Here is a 17,347-nt window from a genome sequence, read left to right on the forward strand (position 1 = left end):
GACAAACTGTGGCAGGACTGAACTGAAGGATTAGACTATTGCAGTAGCTTTAAAACTCTAGGATCATCAGGGAGATTTGATTGTTAGGGCCACCCCCCCTCCCCGACTGCCCAGAAACACGCCCCACATACAGGGCAGGCAACACCAACTACACACGCAAGCTTGGGACACCAATTGGGCCCCACAAGACTCACTCCCCCACTCACCAAAAAGGCTAAGCAGGGGAGATCTGGCTTGTGGAGAACAGGTGTCTCGTGGACGCCACCTGCTGGTTAGTTAGAGAAAGTGTACTCCACGAAGCTGTAGATCTGATAAATTAGAGATAAGGACTTCAACTGGTCTACAAACCCTAAAAGAACCCTATCAAGGTCAGCAAATGCCACGAGGCCAAAAACAACAGAAAATTATAAAGCATATGAAAAAACCAGACGATATGGATAACCCAAGCCCAAGCACCCAAATCAAAAGACCAGAAGAGACACACCTAGAGCAGCTACTCAAAGAACTAAAGATGAACAATGAGACCCTAGTACGGGATATGAAGGAAATCAAGAAGACCCTAGAAGAGCATAAAGAAGACATTGCAAGACTAAATAAAAAAATGGATGATCTTATGGAAATTAAAGAAACTGTTGACCAAATTAAAAGATTCTGGACACTCATAGTACAAGACTAGAGGAAGTTGAACAACGAATCAGTGACCTGGAAGATGACAGAATGGAAAATGAAAACATAAAAGAAAGAATGGGGAAAAAAATTGAAAAACTCGAAATGGACCTCAGGGATATGATAGATAATATGAAACGTCCGAATATAAGACTCATTGGTGTCCCAGAAGGGGAAGAAAAGGGTAAAGGTCTAGGAAGAGTATTCAAAGAAATTGTTGGGGAAAACTTCCCAAATCTTCTAAACAACATAAATACACAAATCATAAATGCTCAGCGAACTCCAAATAGAATAAATCCAAAAAAACCCACTCCGAGACATATACTGATCACACTGTCAAACATAGAAGAGAAGGAGCAAGTTCTGAAAGCAGCAAGAGAAAAGCAATTCACCACATACAAAGGAAACAGCATAAGACTAAGTAGTGACTACTCAGCAGCCACCATGGAGGCGAGAAGGCAGTGGCACGATATATTTAAAATTCTGAGTGAGAGGAATTTCCAGCCAAGAATACTTTATCCAGCAAAGCTCTCCTTCAAATTTGAGGGAGAGCTTAAATTTTTCACAGACAAAGAAATGCTGAGAGAATTTGCTAACAAGAGACCTGCCCTACTGGAGATACTAAAGGGAGCCCTACAGACAGAGAAACAAAGACAGGACAGAGAGACTTGGAGAAAGGTTCAGTACTAAAGAGATTCGGTATGGGTACAATAAAGGATATTAATAGAGAGAGGGAAAAATATGGCAAACATAATCCAAAGGATAAGATGGCCGATTCAAGAAATGCCTTCACGGTTTTAACGTTGAATGTAAATGGATTAAACTCCCCAATTAAAAGATATAGATTCGCAGAATGGATCAAAGAAATGAACCATCAATATGTTGCATACAAGAGACTCATCTTAGACACAGGGACACAAAGAAACTGAAAGTGAAAGGATGGAAAAAAATATTTCATGCAAGCTACAGCCAAAAGAAAGCAGGTGTAGCAATATTAATCTCAGATAAAATAGACTTCAAATGCAGGGATGTTTTGAGAGACAAAGAAGGCCACTACATACTAATAAAAGGGGCAATTCAGCAAGAAGAAATAACAATCGTAAATGTCTATGCACCCAATCAAGGTGCCACAAAATACATGAGAGAAACATTGGCAAAACTAAAGGAAGCAATTGATGTTTCCACAATAATTGTGGGAGACTTCAACACATCACTCTCTCCTATAGATAGATCAACCAGACAGAAGACCAATAAGGAAATTGAAAACCTAAACAATCTGATAAATGAATTAGATTTAACAGACATCTACAGGACATTACATCCCAAATCAACAGGATACACATACTTTTCTAGTGCTCACGGAACTTTCTCCAGAATAGATCATATGCTGGGACATAAAACAAGCCTCAATAAATTTAAAAAGATTGAAATTATTCAAAGCACATTCTCTGACCACAATGGAATACAATTAGAAGTCAATAACCATCAGAGACTTAGAAAATTCACAAATACCTGGAGGTTAAACAACACACTCCTAAACAATCAGTGGGTTAAAGAAGAAATAGCAAGAGAAATTGCTAAATATATAGAGACGAATGAAAATGAGAACACAACATACCAAAACCTATGGGATGCAGCAAAAGCAGTGCTAAGGGGGAAATTTATAGCACTAAACGCATGTATTAAAAAGGAAGAAAGAGCCAAAATCAAAGAACTAATGGATCAACTGAAGAAGCTAGAAAATGAACAGCAAACCAATCCTAAACCAAGTACAAGAAAGAAATAACAAGGATTAAAGCAGAAATCAATGACATAGAGAACAAAAAAACAATAGAAAGGATAAATATCACCAAAAGTTGGTTCTTTGAGAAGATCAACAAGATTGACAAGCCCCTAGCTAGACTGACAAAATCAAAAAGAGAGAAGACCCATATAAACAAAATAATGAATGAAAAAGGTGACATAACTGCAGATCCTGAAGAAATTAAAAAAATTATAAGAGGATATTATGAACAACTGTATGGCAACAAACTGGATAATGTAGAAGAAATGGACAATTTCCTGGAAACATATGAACAACCTAGACTGACCAGAGAAGAAATAGAAGACCTCAACCAACCCATCACAAGCAAAGAGATCCAATCAGTCATCAAAAATCTTCCCACAAATAAATGCCCAGGGCCAGATGGCTTCACAGGGGAATTCTACCAAACTTTCCAGAAAGAACTGACACCAATCTTACTCAAACTCTTTCAAAACATTGAAAAAAATGGAACACTACCTAATTCATTTTATGAAGCTAACATCAATCTAATACCAAAACCAGGCAAAGATGCTACAAAAAAGGAAAACTACCGGCCAATCTCCCTAATGAATATAGATGCAAAAATCCTCAACAAAATACTTGCAAATCGAATCCAAAGACACATTAAAAAAATCATACACCATGACCAAGTGGGGTTCATTCCAGGCATGCAAGGATGGTTCAACATAAGAAAAACAATCAATGTATTACAACACATTAAAAACTCGAAAGGGAAAAATCAATTGATCATCTCAATAGATGCTGAAAAAGCATTTGACAAAATCCAACATCCGTTTTTGATAAAAACACTTCAAAAGGTAGGAATTGAAGGAAACTTCCTCAACATGATAAAGAGCATATATGAAAAACCCACAGCCAGCATAGTACTCAATGGTGAGAGACTGAAAGCCTTCCCTCTAAGATCAGGAACAAGACAAGGATGCCCGCTGTCACCACTGTTATTCAACATTGTGCTGGAAGTGCTAGCCAGGGCAATCCGGCAAGACAAAGAAATAAAAGGCATCCAAATTGGAAAAGAAGAAGTAAAACTGTCATTGTTTGCAGATGATATGATCTTATATCTAGAAAACCCTGAGAAATCAACGATACACCTACTAGAGCTAATAAACAAATTTAGCAAAGTAGCGGGATACAAGATTAATGCACATAAGTCAGTAATGTTTCTATATGCTAGAAATGAACAAACTGAAGAGACACTCAAGAAAAAGATACCATTTGCAATAGCAACTAAAAAAATCAAGTACCTAGGAATAAACTTAACCAAAGATGTAAAAGACCTATACAAAGAAAACTACATAACTCTACTAAAAGAAATAGAAGGGGACCTTAAAAGATGGAAAAATATTCCATGTTCATGGATAGGAAGGCTAAATGTCATTAAGATGTCAATTCTACCCAAACTCATCTACAGATTCAATGCAATCCCAATCAAAATTCCAACAACCTACTTTGCAGACTTGGAAAAGCTAGTTATCAAATTTATTTGGAAAGGGAAGATGCCTCGAATTGCTAAAGACACTTTAAAAAAGAAAAACGAAGTGGGAGGACTTACACTCCCTGACTTTGAAGCTTATTATAAAGCCACAGTTGCCAAAACAGCATGGTACTGGCACAAAGATAGACATATAGATCAATGGAATCGAATTGAGAATTCAGAGATAGACCCTCAGATCTATGGCCGACTGATCTTTGATAAGGCCCCCAAAGTCACCGAACTGAGCCATAATGGTCTTTTCAACAAATGGGGCTGGGAGAGTTGGATATCCATATCCAAAAGAATGAAAGAGGACCCCTACCTCACCCCCTACACAAAAATTAACTCAAAATGGACCAAAGATCTCAATATAAAAGAAAGTACCATAAAACTCCTAGAAGATAATGTAGGAAAACATCTTCAAGACCTTGTATTAGGCGGCCACTTCCTAGACTTTACACCCAAAGCACAAGCAACAAAAGAGAAAATAGATAAATGGGAACTCCTCAAGCTTAGAAGTTTCTGCACCTCAAAGGAATTTCTCAAAAAGGTAAAGAGGCAGCCAACTCAATGGGAAAAAATTTTTGGAAACCATGTATCTGACAAAAGACTGATATCTTGCATATACAAAGAAATCCTACAACTCAATGACAATAGTACAGACAGCCCAATTATAAAATGGGCAAAAGATATGAAAAGACAGTTCTCTGAAGAGGAAATACAAATGGCCAAGAAACACATGAAAAAATGTTCAGCTTCACTAGCTATTAGAGAGATGCAAATTAAGACCACAATGAGATACCATCTAACACCGGTTAGAATGGCTGCCATTAAACAAACAGGAAACTACAAATGCTGGAGGGGATGTGGAGAAATTGGAACTCTTATTCATTGTTGGTGGGACTGTATAATGGTTCAGCCACTCTGGAAGTCAGTCTGGCAGTTCCTTAGAAAACTAGAGATAGAGCTACCATTCGATCCAGCGATTGCACTTCTCGGGATATACCCGGAAGATCGGAAAGCAGTGACACGAACAGATATCTGCACGCCAATGTTCATAGCAGCATTATTCACAATTGCCAAGAGATGGAAACAACCCAAATGTCCATCAACAGATGAGTGGACAAATAAAATGTGGTATATACACACGATGGAATACTACGCGGCAGTAAGAAGGAACGATCTGGTGAAACATATGACAACATGGATGAACCTTGAAGACATAATGCTGAGCGAAATAAGCCAGGCACAAAAGAGAAATATTATATGCTACCACTAATGTGAACTTTGAAAAATGTAAAACAAATGGTTTATAATGTAGAATGTAGGGGAACTAGCAGTAGAGAGCAATTAAGGAAGGGGGAACAATAATCCAAGAAGAACAGATAAGCTATTTAACGTTCTGGGGATGCCCAGAAATGACTATGGTCTGTTAATTTCTGATGGATGTAGTAGGAACAAGTTCACTGAAATGTTGCTATAGTATGTAACTTTCTTGGGGTAAAGTAGGAACATGTTGGAAGTTAAGCAGTTATCTTAGGTTAGTTGTCTTTTTCTTACTCCCTTGCTATGGTCTCTTTGAAATGTTCTTTTATTGTATGTTTGTTTTCTTTTTAACTTTTTTTTCATACAGTTGATTTGAAAAAAGAAGGGAAAGTTAAAAAAAAAAAAAAAAAAGAAAAAAGACAAACAAGGAAAAAAAAAAAAAAAAAAAAAAACTATGTAGTGCCCCCTTGAGGAGCCTGTGGAGAATGCAGGGGTATTCGCCTACCCCACCTCCATGGTTGCTAACATGACCACAGACATAGGGGACTGGTGGTTTGATGGGTTGAGCCCTCTACCATAAGTTTTACCCTTGGGAAGACGGTTGCTGCAAAGGAGAGGCTAGGCCTCCCTGTATTTGTGCCTAAGAGTCTCCTCCTGAATGCCTCTGTGTTGCTCAGATGTGGCCCTCTCTCTCTGGCTAAGCCAACTTGAAAGGTGAAATCACTGCCCTCCCCCCTACGTGGGATCAGACACCCAGGGAAGTGAATCTCCCTGGCAACGTGGAATATGACTCCCGGGGAGGAATGTAGACCCGGCATCGTGGGATGGAGAACATCTTCTTGACCAAAAGGGGGATGTGAAAGGAAATGAAATAAGCTTCAGTGGCAGAGAGATTCCAAAATGAGCCGAGAGATCACTCTGGTGGGCACTCTTACGCACACTTTAGACAACCTTTTTTAGGTTCTAAAGAATTGGGGTAGCTGGTGGTGGATACCTGAAACTATTAAATTACAACCCAGAACCCATGAATCTCGAAGACAGTTGTATAAAAATGTAGCTTATGAGGGGTGACAGTGGGATTGGGAATGCCATAAGGACCAAACTCCACTTTGTCTAGTTTATGGATCGATGTGTAGAAAAGTAGGGGAAGCAAACAAACAGACAAAGGTACCTAGTGTTCTTTTTTACTTCAATTGCTCTTTTTCACTCTAATTATTATTCTTGTTATTTTTGTGTGTGTGCTAATGAAGGTGTCAGGGATTGATTTAGGTGATGAATGTACAACTATGTAATGGTACTGTAAACAATCGAAAGTACAATTTGTTTTGTATGACTGCGTGGTATGTGAATGTATCTCAATAAAATGATGATTAAAAAAAAAAAAAAAAAAAAAAAAAAGAGAATAAGGCTTATAGGATTGTAGAGGAGAAAAGAATTTATTCACAATCTTGCAAGAACAGACACCACAGCCAAAAATGTGGCAGGCACGCAGAACAATAGAATATAGCAATATTTATACCCTAAGTCCCTCCCCGGTTTCTCCATTGGCTGGATACTCCAGAGGGTACAGCCTATCTGGGAGAGCTAACTAGTCCGCCTTTGGGATTTTAAATTGTACAGCCTATCCGAGAGAGCTCATCCAGTTTAAATTTCCCACTGAGAGTTCCTGCCTTTGATTATAAGGAGCTGGCACCAACCCTAGGCTTACATCGGGGGCCCTTTCCTTCCCTTTAACCGCGGAGTCCATTTGAGCCAGTCTTGTCTAGTTTCCATTTTCCCTACTCCATGTTGCCTTTATGTGAAAGCTAAACTTAACCCTTTCTTACACTGCTTATAGGCAAATGCAGCAAATAATTAAAAACTAATTAAATGTAAAAACTTTTACGGGATATGCTGGGCTGCCCTCTGTTAACATTTGCAGCTCTGCATCTAAACCATCAGCCCAGGCTCACATGCGTTCTACCTGCCAGCTTGATCTTTGGAAGGCAGGGAATCGGGCTCAATCAACAGAAAGGGAGTTATAGCCTCATCCAGTTGTCGATATTTTAAAAACTTTTCACCATCAAAAGAAAAGCGTTCTGCTTAAATGGCAACAAACCAGAACATTCAGTTACTTGGAGCTTCCCCTTTCCATAGAGGTTCAGGGTGCCTGAGCCTGCGCACAAAAACAAAAATGGGTTCCACATCCCATGTGATAGCTGGAATGAACAACCCAGGATTGAGGGGAGCTTCCTCAGGGGCTCAGATTTGTGCCAATCTTGGCCCCCCGACTACAGCCCTCTCTTCTTGGGAAGTTAAGCCCCTGAAGGCCTTTTTCCCTTTTTCCCTAGCTCAGCCCAGCCACACGTGGGCCCAGCCACTGTGTCAAAAGGTAATTGACAGACACCCCAGACCCGTGCAAGCTCTGCTGATTCCCTCAGGGCAGAAACAAGGAGATGGTGGCTCAAGGGAGACAGGCTATTGCTAAGGCTCATGGTTGATGGGCCGCACTCCCTGTGATTATCATTTTAATTACAAGGGCCACCGCGACCACCTTATGTTCATAGTGTAGGTTTCAAAGACCGCAGAATGCTCTGCAGGCTTAAAAAGCCATAAGTCTGTGCTTCAGGCTAGAAGGGAAACCCATTATGGTGTCTTTCTTGAAATTCTTGGCCTCCAGATTGCAATAAACTCTCCCGGAAAGGAGAAATCTGACTGGCTGTTTCAAGGTCTGACTCAAAACCCAGCTCCTCTAGGACCCTTTCAGTTCTCTCAAAGGCTCAACACCCCCTATCCCCCACTCCCGCTCCATCCTCCTGCCCAGAACCCCCTTAGGACTCTTTGCCCCTACCTGATCTGGCAAAACCACACACAATTCTCACATCTCTTCTAGAGGTGTTTTAAGCTGTTACAAATCTTCACATGTTATCTTACATTCTCAATGTACACTAAGTTCCTGACAGGCAAGAACCATGCCTTATTCACTTTAGGGACCCCTAGAGAGTTCTTTGCACATTGTAAGTACTTGGAATGTTCCCTCAGTTAAATTAGAGTTCTTAAACTTTCCAGAGCATAAAACTCACACAACTTCCCTTTTTTTTTTCTTAATGGCTAAACAGTATGATTCATATACCCTTTTACTTGGTATTCAGTAAGTGCTTAATACATGTAAATTGTTATCCCAGCTTAGAGTTCATCATCATTACCAACCAGAGCCCGAACCCAGATGTGTCAGCGCTTTCCATTGTGTGTGTGTGTGTGTGTGTGTGTGTGTGTTTTAAGATAGATACATTGAGTAAAATCTCCCCACAGTTCTGCATGTATGTATACTGTTGCCACGCAGCTTCTTTTGCTCTGAGTTCCAGCACATGGTAATCACAAAATTCTTTATTTCACTCTCTCCTCTTACCTCATCTCATTTCAGATCACTCGGGCACTCTTTGTCTGCTCTACCCCTGAGCTCCTTCAAGGCCAAGGGCCACTTCCTAAAACAACTTCCATCTTCGGTAGCAGCTCTGCTGAGGAAGCAAATGCAGAATCAGGACAAAGTTTTCCTGTAGGGAGTGGGGCCTGGCATATTTCTAAGAGGGCTCTGTTGCAAGAATGTGAGATGTGCTTGGGTATTAACAAAACCCATTTGGATATCCCTGAATTTGGCAATGAGCTAAGAATGCTGATAAGGTAAAAATATTCTTTTTAGAGTCCTGCCTCCACTGCCTCAGTTCCTGGTGGGACGGGGAGAGTGGGTGGTAGCGTGGGCTGCAGAGCATGAGGGACACCACCCCCTACCACCACCACCACCGAGGGCAGGCAATGTCACATCCACCCTTATGTCCCCAGCACTCGGCACAGCTCACATCGGTGTCTGTCTGTTGAGTGACAGGGTGAGGACGTAGATGGGGGGGCAGGGGTCCATGCCGTCTTGGAGTAGACTCACTCATCACCCCTCAGTGTCTGAAGACAGGTGGGGGAAGCCCCACTGAGAGGGACCCCATCTCAGCTCCATGGTGGGGCCCCTGACCTCCATCCCCTATATGTGGCCTCAGCGCCTCCTCTCTTCTGTGCTTACAGAACTACTTTGAAAGCTACCTTTCCATCGCCTCCACCGTGCCCTCCGTGCTGTGCCTCGTGGCCAACTTCCTGCTGGTCAACAGGTAGGTTGCATTCCTCCCTCTCTCAGGCCCCCAGCCTTCGCCTCCAGCCTTCTCCTCTCCCCTTTTGTCCACAGCTGCTTTTTTTTTTTGGCCTGCTTAAAGGGAGGCCACCAAAGTAGGAGGCAGGCCGCTCAGGCTCACCCGTGAAGGTTAAGAAGTCAGACGGGCTGCCTGGGCCATGTCCATGGCACGTCCACTCAGGGAGCTGGGTTTGCACTTTCCAGACACCTGTCACGCCATGGTGTCAGCAGCCAGTGGGGGGCCTGTGGGGAGTCGTGGTCTTCTTCTGTAGAGCCTGCCTGTCAACACCTGCCCAGGGGCGGAGCAGGGCTTGTGGAGCTGATCTTCCAAGCATTTCTGGGAGTGGTTAGAAGCAAAGAGCCTGGGCTCCTGCTGCCCCAGCTCTTCCCATTCTGGAATGGGCCACTTAACCGCTCCATGCTAAGCTGGTGACACTCACACAGGGGGCCAGTGGGGAATTTTGACGTTGTGTTGGTGAAGGGCTGGATGCACTGTGGAAGAGGGAATTATTTAAGAAATAGCCCATAGACCCCGCTGGTGACTGTTGCCATCCATTCTCAGTTTGGGTTTACAAGGACAACATGCCAAGGTACTTTGCCTGGTGAGCTGCCACCAGGTAGAAAAGGGTGGTTCATCGTGGTCCTGAAAGCTGGACATCTCATCCGCATGACCTACCAGGCCTTGGATCATGAGGGCAAACCTCTTCTACCACCTCCGATCACTTTGTCATGACTGCTTGGCTCTCTGGTTGAACAGGCTTCTCAGGTGGGTCTGGCCTCAGGGTATGCCAGGATCAATTAGTTATGTCTGCCCTGGGCAAAAAAGTAGGAGGGCCAGTGCGTGTGCCTTGTGAGGGCTACTCCTGAGTAGACAAGTCTTTCCAAACATAGTATGCTATGGTACTATTGCTGCATAGAAGACTATCCCAAATCATAGTGGCTTAAAACAATAACACTCGTTCGTATCCCTCCGGCGGCTCTGGCTTGGCGGTTCTCATGGTTGCAGTCAGGCAGTGGCTGGGGCTGGAGCACCTGGGGCTCCTCGGGCTACTCACTCTCTTGGGACTCTCCTCGTGGTCTCACATGTTGGCTGCAGGGTAGTCAGACTTCTTATATCATGGCTGAAGGCACCAAGAGCGGGCGTTTCAAGAGAGCAAGGGGGAAGGCCCCTGATTTTTATAGCCTCATCTCTGAAGTCACATAGAGTCCCTTCTGCCCTCCACGATGGTCAAGGCAATCTCAGAGTCCAGTCAGTGACAAGGGAACACAGACCGCTCCCAATGGAAGGAGCAGAAGGAAGAATTTGCAGCCACCAGAAAACTGTCCCAGAAGCTGATGTGCAGGCTGGGAGAGCAGGACAGAGAATGATCTTCAGACCCTGGGGTGCAGCCTGCAGAGAGCAGGGAGCAGGGCCTCATTCCCTCTGCATTGTGAGCCGCTCTCTCCTAGGGGTGTGGCCGAGCCAGTCTCTGGCTGCTACTAACAGAAGAGAAGGTAGAAGAAAGAAAGGGGACATGAAAGGAGGAGGGCGAGGAAGAGCAAGGGACAGAGTTGGGGCGTGGGGGGCACCCTCAGCCCCTCTCATGGTCCCCTCCACCCACTACCTGGGCCTGACCCGGGGAGTGGGCTATTGTCAAGCCCGGATAACCCAGGCACTCATAAATGAGGGCTCCCACCCCCTTGCAGCCCTGGAGGTGCTGTCGGAACCCACCTTCCTTTACGCCCTCCTTACATCACTCAGAACGTACAGCGACCAGGAGCTATGCAGTGATTGGCAGTGCCCGTTTTCCAAGCAGAGGTTGGGAGATGTGCCAAGACCACCGGGCTGGTGGGGGACTGCCCACGCTGGCCTCACCTGGCGCGGCCTCCTGCACTGCTCCTGGGGGCAGCCTGGGTTACGGGCCACCCACGGCAGGGAGGGGTTTCTCTTGTCCCACCTTCCAGCCTCAGGGCCCTGGGGGAAGAGCCTCTAACAGTAATAATCACTTCTGAGCACCCATCTGGCTTACATTATCTGCTTTACTCTTCACAACCACCTACAAAGCAGGAAACTCTCCTTACCCTGTATTCCAGACGAGAAACAGGGTCATGAAAGAGACTTGCCCAAGGTCACAGGGCCTCTTAGGGGGTGGAGCCAGGATCCAACGGGGATCTTTCTCACTCGGAATCTGTGCTGGGAATCTCGGGGGGCCCTCCCGCCTGCTGGCAAGGCCTGCTGTGTCTTCTCTGGTGAGAGGTCCTCCTCTCCCCGTCCCAGGCTGCTGAAGTCTGCCCCGGCAGGCTGCCGCCCCGAGCTCGGGCTCTGCAGGGCTCAGCACTTACAGGGCACTTTCTGGAAGACTCCAGCCTGTCCTGGGTGCCAGGAGAGAGCACAGGAGGGGCGAGGACAACACAAGGAGAGGCTCCCAGGCCTCCATCTGTTTCCATTCTGTTGGGAAGGTGCTTTGGGCTCTTTTGTTTTAATTTAGTGTGCAAGATTGAAATGTCTCCTTTTTTTCCTCTCCTGGAGAACCCCGGCTTTCTCTGACTGGCTCATCCGTAATCGCCAAGTGTTTTATTATGTTAAATCTGCAGCATCATACATACTTATGAGGAGGATTTACATTTTGGAGACTTATGAAGAAATCGGTCCCCTGGGTCCTGAGCCTCGGGAGCCAGGAGGGAAGCTGGCAGCCCCGCGAGGGTCTTCACATCAGTGCGACTGGCCCCGGGGTCCCGGGGGCTGCAGCCCTCATCTTGGGCAGTCCCCTGCCCCAGGGGCAAGACTTGTCTGGATTTTCCCTAAAATCCCAGCAGTGTCACTTCCCCCCGGGCCACTTTCCCTGCCCGGGGTGGAAGAGGCAGAGAGCATGCCCCAATTCATGCCTGTGGGCAGGGCTTGCACAGGTCTCCATTCCATAAAGTTTTATGAGCATTGAAAATAGCTCCCTGCAAGATCCCTGAGGGCCTGGAGCCCAGGGGCAGAGGCCCAAACAGGTAATTAGCAGGCAAGAAGGAGATCTGTGCAGGTAAGGGACCCTGTGGGGGCAGGGGGAACGAAAGAGGCAACATCCCAAATTGCATTGCTCTTGTAATGCATTTGGTGTTTGCCTCCTCACCTCCCAATCTTCCCTTGTCCTCCCTTCCTGCCCCCCTGGGGCTACCTGGGTAAGAAGTTCCCCAGCTCTCTCCAAAGCAGCCTCCCTGTTCAAGCAACTAATTGACTTGTCATGACAAGCCCGTGAGGGGGTGCTTCAGTGATGCCAGTGTTCCTGGAGTGGACTTCTGCTCTGTGTCCGGGAGGAGGTGGCGATAGGCAGAGCCTTTCTCAAGGTGGGCTGGGAACTGCGGATGTTTACAGCTAGACTCCCTGGGAAGCTGATGGAGTCAAGAAGCAGAGAGCAATTGGGAGGTTTGGGTACACTGCTGATCCCCCTTGCTTGTCAGTTTGTGCATCCAGCAAATGTTCTCCAGTGCCTACGAGGCCCTGTGCTCAGCTCTGAGAATGCAACAAGAAGTCAGGACACCTGCCTCTGCTGCACTCATATCTTCTCATCTGTCCTTTGTCTCCTTCTTTCCCCAGGGAACTGGTTAAAACTTTTTTCGGATTTGACCATAGCCTCTCTCTCCACTTGAATTTCTTGAGACTTAGAATTAGAAGTTGGAAAGGACCTTATCACTACCTTACTCAGCCTCTTCTTTTTCAGACATGAGAAAACTGAGGCCCAGAGAGGTTGAATCCCTGCCTGGGGCCACATAGCCGGTTAATGGCAGGAGCTGGGCAGGGCTCTGGTCTCCTGCCCCAGCCCTGTGCCCCTGCTGGCTCTTATCTTTGGGGTGGGTGAGGCCGTCCCAGCTGTGTGACAGGGTTGAGAGTGTAGGATTGCCCGGGCATCGGAGATAAGTCCTGACCTCGGCCTCCAGCACCTGGTGTGCACTTAGAGTAGCGCCCTGGTCCCCCAGGGGCCCTCCAGCCCCTGCCCTGGCCAAGGCCCCTGCGGACCCTGGGAGGGTGCCAGTAGCCCCGTGGGGTTTTTTGTTTGTTTTTTTGTTTTTTTTAGTATGGGGTTTAGACCTCCAAACAAAGATTCGAGCTTGTGTTGGATCGTGTGGAAGGTAATAGAAGGAGAGTCGACAAGTGAACCAGGGAAGGGAGGGCAGCCAATAAAGGCCACCCGCAGAGGACAACCAGAGCCTGATCCTGCTGGGGAACCCTAGGGGCCACCCTGGAACGCAGGCCTCTGCATTATCCCGCCCATGGGGTGTCTATGCACTGACTTCTCGGGAGGCGCTAACTGCCTGCCCCTTCCAGCGTGGACCAGTGTGACCCGCTGTGGGAAGAGGGAGAGCACGTGGGCAGGGGAACGGCAGCAGCCCTGGAGAGTTTCTGACCAGGCCATTCCCAGCTTCAAGCCGTTTGTCTCTCTTTGCATTAGTTGACACTCTTGCTAACAAATAAGACATGAAAAAGGATTTATTCATTCTTCAACTGGAAAATTCAAAGCTGGGTCTGCCTTCAGGCATTGTTGGATCTAGGGGACCACAGTGTTGACAGGTTCTCTGTCTCTGGCACCATCTCAGGGCTCTGTGTGTCTCTGCATGGCTTTGTTTCATAGGCGGTCACTGCCTACCTAGGCAACGAGCTGGCAGCCAGCAGCCCCAGACCCACCATGGCCAAGAGAGACGTCCCTCTGCCAGCTTCTGCGTCTCAGTCTCGGGGAGTGTCGCCTGACCCTGCTTGGATCACATGCTGACCCCCCACCCAGCCACAGTGGCCAGTGGCATGGGACACTACGACCATCCAGACTGGGCCACGTGCCCAGCATTTGGGGCCGGGCTGCTGTGGCCGAGAGCCTCCCCGGGACAGCCTGACCTGGAGGAAGAAGGGTTCTCCCGGGGGATGGAAGCCGGTGGGGAAAGACAACACGTCCCCAGCACACCCCACTCTTGGGATCCAGGCCTGATGCATATCAGGGTGGGCACGGCTCCCCGTGCCTCCCCAGCCTCATCTCAGTCGCAACTGTGGTCAGAGCCAGTTGCAGTCCCCTCAGCAGGCCACGCTCTCCCTGACCGCACAGGTGGACACACATGCAAATGCATCTCCCATTCATGGCCACGTTCCACCTTAGGTATCACCTTCACATGCTTTCCACGGTCCCCAGTGGGGCTCGTGCCCCTCAGATGTGCCCCACAAAGTCCTGTGACTCTGCCATGGAGCACTTCGCACACCGAGTTGAATGGCTTGTTTGTCTGTCTAGTGTTCCTGGCCTCTAGCAGCACTGAACACACGGTAGTTGCTCAACAAGAGTCTGCTGGGTGAGCACATCAGCAATGACACGCTTTAGCAGACTGAGAGGCGGCAGGGTCAGCAGACACAGCAGCTCGTCCCTGCTCCACGCAGACCACTCGGCAGCCGTGAGCTCTTCCTTCCCTTCCTTGGGCGTCACGCACACGCACACGCACACGCACATTTACAGAGTGGTGCTGACACCTGCTCTCCCTTCAGCCAAGGATCAGAATGAAACTCAAATCAGCCTGAGGCCATAAAAACACTTTGAAAAAATCCTTTATTGCTTTTCTTCCTCAACATTTCACACCTATTTATGTATACACACACACATAAATATTTTTCTACGTTTCAAGTTTGTCTTTCTTTTGTTTGTTTTTTAATTTGTATGTACCTAACCTGGCTTTTCTCCCAGCCCTCACCCACTGTTTACCAGGAAAATTAACTGAATATCCAATGCAGTTTAAAGCTTAGCATAATCTGATGACTTAAACAACCCCTTTAGAAGCTGTTTGCTCTCCCTACGATAAAAATGGGCACTTTCTCGGAGAGCCTCCGCTTCTCTGCTTCTCTCCTAGGGCAGTATCTGGGCAGGCTGGGTGCCAGGAGGGGTGTATGGTTTACATGTGATCATGGTGTTGGAGATCTGGGGGAGGTTGCCTGGTCCTGGGGTGCACTAAGCTTGGCATCAGCTGCTGCCCGGGACACCTGGGACCATCACAGGGGGCCCTGCCTGGCCCAGTCCTGTGGTGCATTTGCCGCCCCCCCCCCCCCTTATTTCCTAGTCCCTAGGGAGGCAGTAGTTTCTCATTCTGGAGCAGACCTGGGGATCCACAGCTGAGGGACCTTGAGCAGTTTCCTTAACCTACGCGAACCTCCCTTTTCTTAGCTGTATAAGTAGGGTAGGTAAGCGCACACATCTCATAGAGCAGGCGTGAGATTTGAATGAGGGAGTATATAGAAAACTACTTAGAAGAGCGCCTGGTGCAAATTAGGTTCCATGTGTTTGCTCTTACAATGACGATGAGGATGGCTGTTTCTCCTTTTTCCCTCACCACACCCCGCTGCTAAGTTTCGAGGGAAGGAAGCCCAATGGGTGGGTGCTCTATTTAGACATTAGACAAAGCCAGTGGGGTGCAGCCCTGTGGCTGGAGGAGCGGAGGGCTGGCCTGAGCCTCCCAGCACGATCATAAGGAGCAGTATTTGCTGAGTATTTACACCGTGGCCAAGCCCTGCTCTCTGGGCATATCAACTCTGTAAACCTTCACAGCTGCCCTGGGAGGTAGATAAGTCTCTTCCCACTGTACAGACGTAGAAGCTGAAACCAGTGCTTATCCAGGGCCACACAGCTGGTGCACAGGGAAAGCAGGATTTATACGCAGGCCTTCTGCCTCCAGCCGCCAAGCTTGCCTGCTCCCCCCGAGATGGCTCACCGGCCCCGGCCCGCGGTGGGGGTGGACCGAGGGGGGCGCTGACTGCCTCCCACGTCCTCGCCCCAGGGTGCCAGTCCGCGTCCGAGTCCTCACCTCCCTGGCCATCATGCTGTCCATCTTTGTGGGGATGACCATGCTGGTGAAGGTGGACACGTCCTCCTGGAACCGTGGCTTCTTCGCGGTCACCCTGGTCTGCATGGCAATCCTCAGCGGCACCGCCACCATCTTCAACAGCAGCGTCTTCGGCATGACCGGCTCCTTCCCTATGAGGAATTCCCAGGCACTGATATCAGGTGAGAGCCGGAATCCAGACAGCCCACGGGTCAGTCTACCTAGGGGTCGTGAGGAGGAGCAGGGGGTGAGTGTGTGGTGGCCCTTCCAGAAAAAGAAATGTGTGAGACATGTGTTCATTATTTATTGTTGTGTGGCAAATCACCCCAAAACTTGGTGACTTTCAGCAACCACCAGTGTTTATTTCTGCTCCTGCATCTGCGGTTTGGGCAGGACTTGGTGGGGAGAGCTCAGCTTTGTTCCACGTGGCGTCGGCTGTGGTCTGGAGGATCCACTTTCAGGAAAGCTTGATGGCTTAGCAGGGGTGTTAGTGCCAGCTGTTGGCTGCAAGCTCAGCCAGGGCCAGAGGCTTGGGTTCCTCTCCGTGGGGACCTTGCCATGGCTGCTTGAGCTTCCTCATGCCATGGTGTCTGGGTTCCAAAAGTGAGCATCTCAGGAGAACCAGGCAGAAACTTTATTTCCTTTTGTAATGTAGCCACAGAAGCCTCCTAGGGTCACTTCCACAGTGGTCATAGCCCGCTGGATTCAAAGGGAGAGAACACAGACTGTCCTGTCTCCGCGGAAGACTCTGCAAGTCATATCGGAAGAAGAGTCTGTGGGAGCGGAGATGTACTGACAATCATTTTAAGAAAATACAATCTGTCTGCAAGATGCAATTCCTGAAACCAGGATTCTTTTCTTTCCTGCCTCTTTTTCCTGTCGAAAATTTCCCCCTTTCCCTTTTCCTCTGCTCCTCTCTCTAGTTTCCCTTTCCCCAACCTTTTTGCCCCTTCTTTTCTCCTCTCCTCCCCTCCTTCTGTCTTCTCTTCCTCTCTAGTTTTGTAGAAGACCTCCTATGTGCTGGGGATTCAGAATGACCGAGACCCCATCCTTGGGAGCTGGCAGCTAGTAAATGTATTCCCCCATCACACCCTGACCTGGCTTGTGTGGGAGTGCTGATGTGTGGTTTGGGCCGTCCCCTCTAGCCAGAGAT

General features: G+C 47.5%; 1 protein-coding gene across 1 annotated transcript in view; it reads left to right on the top strand.

Moving 5' to 3' along the window:
* Nucleotides 1-17,347, top strand: part of SLC29A3 (solute carrier family 29 member 3) — a 45,836-nt gene that overhangs the window by 21,002 nt on the left and 7,487 nt on the right. Inside the window, exons 3-4 of the mRNA XM_037804422.1 lie at nucleotides 9,282-9,364; nucleotides 16,150-16,376. Of these exons, the coding sequence (XP_037660350.1) occupies nucleotides 9,282-9,364; nucleotides 16,150-16,376 (310 nt within the window). The remainder of the gene's footprint in view (nucleotides 1-9,281; nucleotides 9,365-16,149; nucleotides 16,377-17,347) is intronic.

Source organism: Choloepus didactylus, chromosome 15 (assembly GCF_015220235.1).
Source record: "Choloepus didactylus isolate mChoDid1 chromosome 15, mChoDid1.pri, whole genome shotgun sequence".
NCBI lineage: Eukaryota > Metazoa > Chordata > Mammalia > Pilosa > Megalonychidae > Choloepus > Choloepus didactylus.